General features: G+C 41.0%; 1 protein-coding gene across 1 annotated transcript in view; it reads right to left on the reverse strand.

Annotated features, from left to right (window-relative positions):
• Window positions 1–3,673: 3,673 nt before the first annotated feature.
• LOC5579183 overlaps window positions 3,674–14,548 on the reverse strand; it is a 44,854-nt gene continuing 33,979 nt past the window's right edge. The window contains exons 4-5 of the mRNA XM_021853439.1: window positions 13,670–14,546; window positions 3,674–7,126 (exon numbers count right to left, since the gene is read on the reverse strand). Of these exons, the coding sequence (XP_021709131.1) occupies window positions 5,046–7,126; window positions 13,670–14,546 (2,958 nt within the window). The 3' untranslated portion in view covers window positions 3,674–5,045. The remainder of the gene's footprint in view (window positions 7,127–13,669; window positions 14,547–14,548) is intronic.

Below are 14,548 nucleotides of genomic sequence, written 5' to 3' on the forward strand. Positions count from 1 at the left end.
AAAAGACACCATGAACTACCATCATGTTTACGCATAAACATGATCTAGCTCACGGTTTATTTTTGCTTGTTGACGAGTTCACGTCTACTGTTCACGGATACGAGAACGGTTTTTTTTTCTGTGCATGGTTTATCGTATAAGGTTTATGGACAAAAGGTCGAAAGGACAAAAGTTTGAAAAGACAAAAGGTCGAAAACGATTTGCATGGTGGGAAATTTTTCCTTCTTTGAAAAAGGAATTTTCGACCTTTTGTCCCTTCTTTTTTGTTCTTCGACCTTTTGTACTTTCGACCTTTTGTCTTTCGACCTTTTACCTTTCTACGTTTTGTCATTTTGACCTTTTGTCTTTCGAACCTTTTGTCATAGATTCATCGTATATAATCATCAAATGTTGAATTGAATCAAGATTAATCTAACGCTATGCTATATTTATTCAGTGAATATCTGCTGGCGATGTTAGATTGCAAACATCAAACGGGAACAGAAACAGCGAGGAACTATTAACAGAAATACCACTTACCGTGACCTGCTCTAATTCCGTGTGTTACCTATTACCGTGTATTTGGGAATTATATGGATGTCTATTATGTTATTTATTTTTCTAAACGATTTTCACAATCGTAAAAAAGCAAAAGTAGTCTTTAGAAAGTCATGACAAATTTGAACTAAAGTTGCAAACAAAAACAAATAAAAATAATTTTAGAATGCAACCACCTGGTGCCAACACACGGTATTAGGGCATGATTTATTCATTATTTCAGTTTTTTCATTGTTTCAGTTATAATTCCAAAATGGCTGAGTAAAATGAATATTTTATTTCCCGCATCGATCATACAAACCTCCAGACCTTGTTTGATACAAAAGTTTCAATTATGATGCACTTCATTTGATCGGTATTTAGAATAATGGTATGTTTAACAATAGCAACAAATCATATTTTTTGTGCAAAAATATGTAAAATTGTCTTCTATTTAAAACTTGAAAAACTTGAAAATAATAATACATTATTTTTTTCTGATTGATCGAAACTTGAGTTTTTTTTTAAACTCACGGTAATAGGGCATGTCACAGTACTAGGGAAAAAGGACTGATTTTCGATTTTCATACAAAGTATACAGAAATCTTATGAACGACTGAAAACCTAGTGCTAGGTCGAATTTTGGTGATCTGCCCCTATAAACAGAAATTCTTCATGTGAAATGATACCACTCACATACTTCCAACCGGGTCTTCGGATTCGGATCAAATACAACTGAGCAAATGCACCGTCTTACATGGAGGAAATATTTAAGGGTCTTTTTTACTCTTATGGTAACGTCCGTGGGCCCAAAGCAAAGTCATTCTGTGCTTGATTCGATTTGGAACTTCCTTGGGCATAAACTATCATTGTTGTTGTCACACGATATAAGAAATGCAAAATTTATTTATACATTAGAAATCAATGTTGTAAAGTTTGTTAAATTTTGTTCAATGATTGATTGATGATTGATTAAAAGTTTGACTTACGATTAAGATTATGATTACTGAATAAAATTAGCGATATTTATGATTATGATTAGTGATTAATGATTAAAACATAATATTGTAATGATTATGATTAGTGATTAATAATTAATTCTTGATTTTTTGTGATTAATGATTAACATTTTTGATTAATCATAATCATTAATCATTAATCATGATTAAATTTATGATTAATCATTAACGCTCTGGTTCGAAAGCACATCTCCTTGCTTCAATCCATCTAAGGTTTTGAAGGAGGACGAAATCTCATCAGCAACACTCACACTTGATTTCGATCCATCTAACGTTGCACGAATCAGTCTAATCGGTTTCATCGGAAAACCACGTTCTATCATTATCTGGCATAACTCATTCATCTTAACTAAATCGTACGCCGCCTTGAAACAGTGGGGAGTCTGCAAGTTGTATTCTTGGAACTAATCAAGGATATGTATCAAGGTGAACATTTGATCCATTGTTGATCGGCCCTCACAAAAACCAGCTTGGTACTCGTCGACGAAGCGGTCTCAAACTGTTAAAAAAATACGTGACAATATTGTGAACGCCGAATTTGGGAATTGAGAAGCGTTATTCGTCCAGCCAGCTTACAGGCAGTTCTTCTTCCTTCCATATTCTTAACAGAGTGCGGTGCAATATTTCGTGAAGCTGCTCACTACCTTGCTTGAAAAGTTCGGCCAGCTTGTCTTTTCCAGCAGCCTTACTGTTCTTCAACTGTCCGAATGCCTTTTTAGCCTCATCCAGCGTCGGGGGCTCCAGGAGTGTGGGTTCGTCGAGTCAAGGAGTATGGGTTCGATTCCCGCTTCAGTCCGGAAAACTGTTCGTCGGGAGTGTGTTTCGACTGTGCGATTGGGTGTTGCATGCTAGAGCGTTGTCTAGTGTGCTGCTTCCTTCAAAGGGCACATCGCCCACTGGAAGCATTAACGTGTCGGTGTCTTTAAAAAAAAAAATGGTGGTGGTGGTCAATAACCGCAAGTCCGAGCAACGGGCGCTTATCTCGGTACGTGATTGCACCATAGAGTCCAAGAAATCCTTTAGGCATCTTAGGGTAATGATCGATGACAAGCTCAACTTCACTAAACCACGTTGAATATGCCTTGAATATGGAATCTACGGATATAGCCGCGCTTTCGAGGATGATGTTTAACAGATCTGCTCTGCCCATACTCGCAAAACAGTCCCATACTGCAGTGAATCGCAAGTCAGTCCCATCTGTAAAAAGTAGGCATTGAGAAAATGGGCTGTGAAGCTTTCAAACTCGTTTTCCATACGAATATTCAAAAAATTCCAGAGGATTGTAAAATGTTCTAATTTGAATGAAACTTTCACAACTTGCTTTTCACTACGATATCTTTCCGATAAAGATGATCAAAACAAGTTTCGTTTTTGTGTTTCACGGTTTGAAAGTCTGTAGTGAGACTGATATGCGGTTACTTTTCATTATGGGACAATTTGACTTGCTGTTGTTTCCTAATTTTTCCGAACAAATCATATTATTTCATTAGTGCAGCTGAAAGACCATTGGAAGAAATGTTGAAAACTGAACTCAACTCAATTTGACGAAAATGCAGATGGGACTGACTTTTCGATTCACGGCAGCATATATATAATTGACAACAAACGCAAGCTACTCGCAAGCGTGGCGCTATCTATACTAAGGTATGGAGGACCAATCTGGTCAAAAGCGCTTAGAACGAGCAGAAACTTAAAGCGGTTGGAAAGCATGTATAGGATCATGTGCTTATGAGTGCAGCCGCATGTGCAAGTGCATACCGAAGGGTTTCTAAAGAGGCCGTGTACACCATAGCCGGGATGACGCCCATCGGGCTCATCATCAATGAAAAAGTTCAATGCTTCAACCATATGTTTTTTTTACAAGGGAGACTAGCTTTTTTACAGGCAGACTCTAGTGGATGTCAGAAGAACAACAATGCCCGATGACGTTAGGCAGATATCCAATCAGCAAAGGAACAAAAACCTTCAAATTTCGACGAACAATCGGTTTCCATTTTTAAAATGTTTGTGATATTCTGCACTTTACATATGATTGGGTTCATGTCATCTAAAACCAAAAGAAAAATTACACTGCGTTGCGTTTACTTTGTGAGCTTTTTATGCATTTTTTTTTTATTGTTTATAATTTTTTTTCGCTATTTTTTGTAGCTTTTTCTTGTTTAGGTAGGTAATAAATTATTACACTTGCAAGAATAAATTTCTAGAATTTTAGCTCTGAACAGACGTTTACATTTTGCGATACTAGTAGTTTTTTTTATTGGTTTGTTTTGTCTTCCCCAGTTACATGATGATAGTTTGATTAAATGGTAAATTGTGTTATGCAATTAGGGATCAATATTATATCGAGAATCCAAATTACATATGCAACCATTACGATAGTAGTTTAATGATTTACTGCTAACGCGAATTGTTTATTTAATTACTATCCAGTATAATTGGAAACTACTTGAAAATCCACCAGTAAAATAATAAAGAAAATAAGTTACTATCGCATATGTAGGATGTAGATAAAAATATGCTCTTCTCTTTCCTTAGATGATGATCTCGGCTGTATTGACTGTATTCTGATTAGCGTTCGCCTTGTGGTTGTGGCCATACTACTAGTTCACATTAATTCGTGCGTTCAGGTTGGTTTGATTTTGAAAATCATGCTTTGGTTTGTTTTATTTCGTACCGTGGACCGATGAGCAGAATTATATCTATGTATTTTTTTCATTTTACTCGGTTTTGTTTATCCGATTTGATTTTTCGAACTTTTATGGTTTGTTTTAAACATTGAATATATCATCTATAGAATTCGAAATAGATAGATAGGATATCTAGCTAAATATGTTTAAGCTTTGAATTTTTTCCCCTCTATATCCGTGTCTTTTCAATAATAAGTTTAAAGAAGATATTTTTTTACGAAAGTAGATTATACAGATATCCAGATAAGAATTGCTCTAAGATTTACAAAATAAAAACGATTGGTAGCACTAATGATATAAGGCAAAATCAATCCTCCCTAGCAAGGTGCACCCGTTCCTTCAATGTCGTAATGATTAATAGTTGTCTACTAAAATCAGAGTTTCTAGTATCAAACCTAAGACAATCCCATATAATTTAACTAACACCTAGGCTTGTGTACCACACATTACAGCATTTTAAGCGCAACGCAATAATCTAATGGAAAGTAATGTAATGCTTCTACATTAATGAACAGAAAATTTCATTGCACTTCGAATGCAATCTGATGTCTAGACTAAAATATAACAAGATAAATGTATTTCTTTGCCTTTTTTGCTATGTGTCAAGAACTTCGAACTTGACCTAAATCTAGAGTGGGAAAATTGAAAACATATCTACTACCAAACGCTTGACACATTTCCCCTAAAAGAAAAACTCAGTAAAACCTAACTTTTGAGGACATGTACCGTGACTAACGTCTCTTTAGACGTGCCCCGTCAGTCGTTCTACTTTTGTATGTCCAAAAAACAACTCAAACTAAATAAACCGTATTTGTGTATGTGCCTAGATTTTGGGCAATTTCTGTGCCACTATCAGTGGATTTTCGCGTTCGAGGATTTTCTTACCTTCGAGCTTGAAATCATACGAACAGTTGTGCGCTTCGGCGTACCGATGCTGGGCACAGAAAATCTTCTCACAGTGACACTTCATAATCATGATGACGCCCAGTTTGCGATTGCATTGCGCGCACCGAAGCTTTTTCGATTTGAGCGGCTCGGCAGGATGGTGTTGCATGGCCGCACCACCCAGTCCAGGTGATTGTTGCTGATGGTGGTCCAGTGCAGAAGGATGTGGTGGGATGCGGACTAGCGGTGGAAGATCCTTCAGATTCAGTGGATCACCGTTATCCATTGCGTGGAGGGAAGAAGGAAGAGCACCGTTTACACCATCTAGAACATCGTCGGCCTCGGTGAAACCGGATTGTGTTTTCAACAGTAGCTCATCTTGTTGGAGGATGTCCGGCAGCAGAAGCCCGGAATTGTTCGTTTTTGGTAACATTTTAGAGGACGAAGAGCTTGAACTACGAGCTCCCGCACCGATGTTGATGTACTCGGCACTGTCGAATATATCACTGGTATCGATTTCGACAAAATCATCGAAGAAAGAATCTATGTTAAAAAGGCTCTCGTCCGAAGGGAAGTAGTAGTTCGAAGCGTGGTTGGACTTATGATTATTATTACTAAATGGCGACGACGTGCTATTGAACGGTGGAGGGTGACCGTTTAGCAAACGATTCCGGTGGTTCAAGTCATTCAACGATGGCATCCGGTGGTGACTGCTACCGTTGTGGCAATTATTTTGATTACTACTACTGCTGCTGCTATTTTGAGTATTGCTACTGGTATTAGAACTACTACAACCGCCGCTATGATGACCGTTTCCACCCGAACAACTTAGCCTAGAGAACCTATACTCAAAATCGGTAAAGCTATCATCGATCAGATTCGATCCGGAACCACTACTACTGTTTAGATCCGAGTCGGCTATACTATCTAAATTACTAATTCCGGGCAATAATTGCCCAGCACCCTGTTGACAACGGAGGATATCACTGGCATCCCCGTTTTTCGTTGAGAATGCCTTGTAGCGATTCAAATTTTCATAACTTCTAACATAGGCAATATGATCATTGTTTCTATGCTTGAGTAGCGGCGATAGTTCTCCATTATCACCGCTTCCAGTCTTTTTCTTGGTGGTAGCATTAACACACTCTAGCTCAGACGTCGAACTAGAAAGGCCCGCGTCGTTCAAATTGGTATAACCCCTTCGATATTGGGAAGGGATTGCGTCCAGTCGCGATAACTGTGGCGCCAGATTGGTGTTGGTGCCACCGAAATTGTTCAAAAGCGTTGGACTGCTACCGAACGTCTTCCGGAATTCATTCAAGTCGATCGATTTGGACTTATTTGCTTGATTTTTGTAGATCAAATCAGAAATGCTAAACAGGTCGTCCTCATCCGACGAAATCGACAAATCACTGTGAATGAAGCCGTTGGACGTTCTTGGATTGGAGGCCTGCTCCTCTTCCTTGTCCTTACCATTCACTGAATCATTCGATAGAGCATTCCAGTGGTTGATTTCCAGATTCGAAACTGCCGGCAGTTTGAATACGGAATTACTGTTGCTCACAGCTTTTTCTATAAGCTCATTGTTGATGAATTTCAGTTCCAGTTCGTTGATTCCCAGATCGGAATGATGATGGTGATGGCTTCCTACACCACCATAATGCGGTGCCCAAGGCCCACCGTTGGAAATGCCACTGCCCATTCCGCTACCGATGGCCGCCGTTGTTGTTGCAGCTGCCGTCGGTGCTGGAGGATGCTCGTACAGTTGCAGTAGGGACCCGGACGACAGCTTACTTTTTTCATTGTTGGCTTTCGTCAATCCTCCCGGTGCTAGCGATGATGCACTGTCGGCAAGGGCTCCACCGGGACCGGTATCCTGCAGTTTGGTGATTGAGTTGAAATTTTTCGGGGATTCACCTCGCAGTGCAACCGTTTCCAACTGAGGATAGGAACTGTGAAACGATTCTACCGGGGAGTCCTCACGGATCAGGAGTTTCGGCAGTTCATACGAACTGTTGTCTGTGAAAGATAAAAAGAAAGAGGGAATTAATTATGTGTAATGAGTGTATATTATACCCTTGTGTTGTGTGTAAACAAATTATCTATGGTGATGGAAGTTTTTATTTGAACAATAAAACGGTAGGGGAGAGTCCTCTATGCCCGGACACTTTTTGCTTTTTGTGATATTTCCAAATCTACAATAGTTTTAACGTTTATTTTTGTACAGTCTTAAAAATTAACAATATTTTAAGTAAAAAATAACATGAGAAAAAAAATAAACCTTCACAATTAATTTTTCTGGTGGGTTACATTATGTACCAAAAGTCGTGTGCACTGAAATGTGTCCTTTATGGACGAACACTATGTTCTCTATGCTCGGACGCTATGATTAGCACCATCAAAGTTTACACCAAACCCACAGAAAGACCGAGGGGTGCTTCGTATGTCAGCACATGCCTCGTGGGTTAAATCTCTGCATGATGTACAGCGTATGAAGCATATTACCGAGATCATAGGTCAGTTCCATAAACTCCTTCTTGATCAGCGCCATAGATTGATTTGCCATATCAGTCGCACTAGCGGTTACTCGAATTCATTTGAAAATGTCTTTGCGAATCCAACAATTTCTTTGCCAGCTCGAAAGCTCGGTTTTTTTTCAGCGGTCATTTAACATCTTTCATGTCTTCTACAAATTTGTTAGATGCTTAAAACGCATGTTTTTCTTCTGAACATCTACCTCTCTATCTCTTAAAGCAAAGGAATTCTCGGTCGAATTGGTTTTAATAAGGCTTATTTGTTTGATAGTAAAAAAAAACATTCGAAGACGCTTATAGAAAAAAGTTTTCAACACCTGCTGAAAGGAGAGATATGGTACTTTCATGATTTGTAAGAGTTGTCTGCGCCATTTTGTGCCAAAGCCAGTTATAAGGGCCTAAACTATCCCTTGAGAAAAGAGTAATTCATGAATAACATTGTTGCTTCAAAAGATAGCGTGATGATATGTCCAGCAAAAACGCGGGTTTTTCATGATAAACAACTTTGTAGAAACACAAAAAATGTTATAAATCTTGGAAAAAAGTTATGATAAAAAATAAGATTTTAGGGGCTATTCACCTACAACGGCATTATCTCAAAAAGTATAAGAGATAGAATAATCGTGTATTTGACAAAGTTGTTTCAAATGATCAATTCTACAACTTTGCCGAAGAGACCACATGTCTATCTGAATGATATGAAAAAATAGTTTTTCTATCTCACTGCTAGGTGGATTGATGACAAAACTGTTTACATCAAAAGATGCGCTTTATTATTCCAAGAAACTTTTCCGAACAAACTATATCGCTAAAATCAACGGTTGGGACGCTATTCAAAAAGCGCATGAAATCGACCAATTCTAACACAGTGCACTGGGTCGAATCAAACAATATTCTTTCAAGTAGTCATTTTTTATAAAGGGGGGTATGTAGCCTTGAGGTTACGCTTTCGCTTCATAAGCGGAAGGTCATGGGTTCGATTCCCAGCCCCTCCACAAAAAAACCGTCCAGCCACCAGAAGACGCCTCACGGAGGGCCGTGCTTTGGGGAGCACATCCATCCTCCGACAGTATCAGATGGTGACTGAGACAAACTGACCCTCTTCGCAGGCAGCTAGCCTCACTAACAGCAGAGCTCTCTCCTACCTGCTTGGTGTGAGACTAAAAGAGTAGGAGAGCGGTTCCAAAGAAAATGACGACTTTTTTCCCAAATTTCATTTTTATATTTTTTGATTTGGATGAAATTTTGCACATGCTTTCTTTATGCCCAAAAATGCCTTTTTGCATCATCGGCTCGCCATTTTGACTCTAGCCTTACTTTTGAGAAGGGCCTAAGAAAAAATCCTTAATAATTTTCAAAAAATTATAACGGTTTGTCCGATCAGTTTGGTGCCTTCCGCAAAGTTTTAGGTTATTGTTGGGACTATCTGGAAAAAATATACACTGTAAAAAAAAATGTTGTTATTTTTTATACATCGAAAATAAAGCTTAAAAATCAATTTTCTCAAAAAACGTATTTTTGATTTTTTTTTATTTTTTTATATGTTAAAGTAGACAAAAATGAAGTCTTTTGCACAGTGGATCAAGATGGAGAAATCATGGACAAAAAAGTTATGATTTTTTGAAAATAGGTGAATTTTTGAAAATGGTCATAATAAACTTTTTAAATATTTTTAAACTCGATTTTATGAAAGTACGCAAAATTTACAACAAAAAAGGTATACGGAAAAATCAGGCTAACTTTTACCGTTTTAAAGATACAGAGATTTTAATACAAAATTATGATATATTTTTCAATTTTCAAAAAAAAAGGCATTTTTGGGCATAAAGAAAGCATGTGCAAAATTTCATCCAAATCAAAAAATACAAAAGTAAACCGACATTCGAATTCAAATGGAACCGCTCAGGAGTGAAACTAGATGTAAATATAGATAAGTTGAAAATAGATCTGTATCGGTAAAGAAGCTACAAGATCAACTGAGCCCGGCACAGTAGTGGCCACGAGCACGCATACTCTCCGATGTACTGAAGATCCGCGGTTTCGACATCGTAGCGTTGCAGGAGGTGTGCTGGACAGGTTCGAAGGTGCGAACGTTTAGAGGTAATCATACCATCTACCAGAGCTGCGGCAACACACGTGAGCTGGGAGCAGCTTCCATAGTGATAGGTGATATGCAAAGGCGCGTGATCGGGTGATAGCCGATCAACGAAAGAATGTGCAAGTTGAGGCTCAAAGGCCGATTCTTCAACTTCAGCATCATAAACGTGCATAGCCCTCACTCCGGAAGCACTGATGATGACAAGGACGCATTTTACGCGTAGCTCGAACGCGAGTACGACTGCTGCCCAAGCCACGACGTCAAGATCATCATAGGAGATTTGAACGCTCAGGTTGGCCAGGAGGAGGAGTTCAGACCGACGATTGGAAAGTTCAGAGCCCACCGGCTGACGAACGAGAACGGCCTACGACTGATAGATTTTGCCGCCTCCAAGAACATGGCCATTCGCAGCACCTACTTCCAACACAGCCTCCCGTATCGATACACCTGGAGATCACCACTGCAGACGGAATCACAAATCTACCACGTTTTATCCGTTATCAACAATGTACGGTATCGACGCCCGCCTCGGTATAACCTAGCGCGACTGGCCCAACCGAACGTCGCTGCCGCATACGCGCAGCATCTCGAGCCTCGAGGTAGCGTTGCCGGAAGAGCTTGACGAAGCCCCTCTTGAGGACTGCTGGAGCAACATAAAAGCAGCCATCAACAGCACGGAGAACACAGGCGCCGAGGGTCACGACAGCGGAGGAATTGACTACGTCAGCACGGCGGATGAAGGAAACCAACCTGCCCCCACATTGAGGGAAGTTAAGGATGCCATCAACGAGCTCAAGAATAACAAGGCCGCTGGTAAGGATGGTATTGGAGCTGAACTCATCAAAATGGGCCCGGAGAGGTTAGCCGCCTGTCTGCACCGGCTGATTGTCAGAATCTGGGAAACGGAACAGCTGCCGGAGGATTGGAAGCAAGGGGCATATGACCCCTACATCTACTATCTACAAGAAGGGCGACAAACTGGAATGTGAAAACTATCGTGCGATCACTATCCTGAATGCCGCCTACAAAGTGCTATCCCAGATTATCTTCCGTCGTCTATCACCAATAACAAATGAATTTGTGAGAAGTTATCAAGCTGGTTTCGTCAACGGCCGCTCGACAACGGACCAAATCTTCACTGTACGGCAAATCCTATAGAAATGCCGTGAATACCAAGTCCCAACGCATCACCTGTTCATCGATTTCAAAACAGCTTATGATAGCATCGACCGTGAAGAGCTATGGAAAATCATGGACGAGTACAGCTTTCCCGGGAAGCTCACAAGTCTAATAAGAGCAACGATGAACGGTGTGCAGAATAGCGTGAAGATTTCGGGGTGATGACAGGGACTTTCGTGCCTGCGACAGGGTGATGGACTTTCGTGCCTGCTGTTCAACATCGCGCTAGAAGGTGTCATGCGGAGAGCCGATTACGATTTTCAAAAGATCCAGCCATTTTGTTTGCTTTGCGGATGATATGGATATTGTCGGCAGAACATTTGGAACGGTGACAGACCTGTACACCCGCCTGAAACGTCAAGTGACAAAAGTCGGCCTGGTGGTGAATGCGTCAAAAACAAAGTATGCTGATAGGCGGAACCGAGCGCGACAGAGCCCGCTTGGGAAGCAGTGTTACGATAGACGGGGATACTTTTGAGGTGGTTGATGATTTTGTCTACCTCGGATCCTTGTTAACGGCTTTCGCCAACGTTAGTCGTGAAATACGGAGACGCGGTCGAGAAAGATTCACACCCGCACCAAATGTACCATGTACAAAACGCTTATAAGACCGGTGGTCCTCTATGGACACGAAGCATGGACCATGCTGGAAGAGGACCTGAAAGCACTTGGAGTGTTCGAACGAAGGGTGCTTAGGACGATCTTTGGCGGAGTGCAGGAGAACGGTGCATGGCGGCGGAGAATGAACCACGAGCTCGCTAGGCTCTACAGCGAACCCAGTATTCAGAAGCTTGCGAAAGCCGGAATGGTACGCTGGGCAGGGCATGTTGCAAGACTACCGGACAACAATCCTGTAAAGATAGTGTTCGCGTCGAATCGGTTGGCACAAGAAGGCGGGGAGCACAGCGAGCGAGGTGGCTTCATCACGTGCAACAAGATCTGGAGAACGTGGGCCAAAATCGAAGTTGGAGAGACACAGCCATGGACCGAGTAAATTGGCGTAACATCGCTAACGAGGTTTTATCAAATTAATTGATGTAACACCAACTAAATAAATAATAACTGGTAGGGAATTTACTGCTACAGAACCGATTTTGGGAGCTCTCACTAAGAATACTTATTAGATGTGAGATGAGCAACACACTCGTCATTGAATACTTCGAAGAAATGCGCAAACTGAGTATTCAAGTCAAAATTCAGGAGAGTTTATCTCTACTACATGTCATCTGACATAAGGATTTCATGTTATAACCCCCCACGTGTACGCTTCATCAAAGACAGTTCCTCTGTTGAATACGATCTGTCCATGAAACAAGCTATTCATGGAATTCCAGATCAAGTTCGATGCCTAACTATTCCCCGTATTGTCTATGAAAAGTATCAGAATGTCAATTGCTATAAGTAATATTTCACTGCCGGGTCCCGTATCAATGGATCCACTGGCTTCGGTGTCTTCAATGAAAACTCTTTCGCCTTCTGAAAACTTCAGGAACCTTGTACGGTTGATGTTGCTGAGCTGACAGCAATCAACTTCGCTTCGGGGATGATCTCCAACATGCCCGCAAACCACTTCTCCATCTTCTCGGATAGTATCAGTCCTATTAAGGCACTTCGATCGATAAAACCTGTTAAGCATGTATCTTACTTTCCTACAAAAATAAGAGAGCAGATGTGTGCACTGGTTGGGAAATCATACAAGATTATCTTTGTATGGGTCTCCTCGCATTGCTTAATTTATGGCAATTAGAAGGCAGACTCTCTTGCATAGGTGGGCGCTAAGGAGGATGAAATTTATGATAGAAGAATTTCACACGATGATTTTATTTTTCATTTAGTATGTCAAAGTTCTGTTCACGGTTGGCAGAGCGATTGGCTAAATGGCCAACTGGGACAGTGGTTACATCCCATATTACATAGAGTTTCCTTGCGAGCGTGGTGTAAAGGTTTGGATGTAAGTCGAGATTTCATTCGCATGATGTCAAGACTTATGTTCGATTACTCGCAAGAGGTACATTTGCACACGATCAACCTCGCGGTGAGCAATATTTGTAATAGGTGTGGTTCCGATTATGATGGCATCGATCACGTAGTTTGGCAATACCTGGATATGGACGCCTCCAAAAGGCCACATTTGGGTACTCTTGCGGCCCGATGTAGACAACCTTATGTTCCTGTTAGAGATGTGTTGGGCTCCCGCGTTCTTATTTATATTTACGCAATTCACGATTTTGCTTATCTTGTATAAAAGTTTAATTATCTTGTGTCCTCTACCCCAGTTTTTTTTTGTTCCCTTTGTGTTGGATTGAGGATCCTGGCCATCCGGCAGACGAATACCGGCAAGAACCTCCCGAATGAGCTACTGAGAACCCTGATCGGATCAGTGATCCCAATCCCTACCATGTCCTTCCTACAAAAAATGTGACCACTAACCTCGAGTTGCCACGAGTACCCTACACTGGCTCCATCCCATTTTAATCCTAAACTGAAAAAGCCATTGAATAGTATACACTAAAAATACAAAAAATGAATTTCGGCTCCCTAAGGCGTTAAACGCATTTGAGCCTCAAATAAACGAACTTGTAAAAAAACAAATGTATAAAATGTCTATATTCAATTATTAACATAAAAACTTTTTTTTCTCCTACAGCTTTAGCTCTTGAATGTAATGTTTGAAATAGGAATTTAAAAAAAAATGTAATGTTTGGAATGATACTTATAAAATATTTTTAGAAGGTTCTAAACTGGACTTACCGTCTGAGGTTGATTTATACAGCGTCCGGAACGTTTTGTCCAGTGTACCCGTGGTGGGACCCTTATCGAAACCAATTTCCGCTGAGGCAAAACACGCGTCCTTGCTGTAAGCACCCTCGGTCAGCAGATTGGAACACTCGCCGCCGGTAGCCGTCGTCGAGCCTGCAGACGTTTTCAATCTGTTGGCCATGGTCACATCATAGTCCCGTAGGAACTCATCAATATTCTTCAATGAACTGTTTTCCAACAACTTTGTCGAGGTGTGGTGAGGTGGTTTCTTGGTAATCATCTTGTTCAGTGCGTCGTGTGAGATGGTCCGTAACTTGGAGGGGGTATATTTGAGCAATTCTATTATGTCGTGTAGCGAAGCGGACGAAAGCTGGTGCTGAGATTGACTGTGTGCACTGCGACCTCCGGTAGCACCGGTGGGATCGGAATCCATGCGATTTAGGATACCGTTCGAGTGAAATGACAGTGACCGTTCGAGCCTGCTCGAATCGTGGTGCACCGTCATATCGTGGGCGGATACGTTGAATTGTTTGACACTGATGGTCTTGAAGGAACGATTACGCTGTAGATTTTCGCGGATCTGCGAATGCCGATCCAGCTCTGTTGCCGTCTGCCGGGTGATGGCATTGTGGAAATTGATATGTGGCAAGAACGGCTCCCGAGTGGCGGTGGCAATGGAAGCCGTATGGGATAAAGGACGCGGATGATGGGGAATTGCCGAACCGATCGGACCAGCCGAATAGGTGGGGCGTGCGATGGGAGCTTTCTCCTCCTTGAACACCATTTCCGTATCAGCCGTAGTTTGGAAGCTTGAATTTGCCAATTTCTTTTTCTTCATCATGATCTTAGTTTTGATTTGATTCAATTTCT

The sequence above is a fragment of the Aedes aegypti genome, chromosome 3, assembly GCF_002204515.2.
Source record: "Aedes aegypti strain LVP_AGWG chromosome 3, AaegL5.0 Primary Assembly, whole genome shotgun sequence".
Taxonomy (NCBI): Eukaryota; Metazoa; Arthropoda; class Insecta; order Diptera; family Culicidae; genus Aedes; species Aedes aegypti.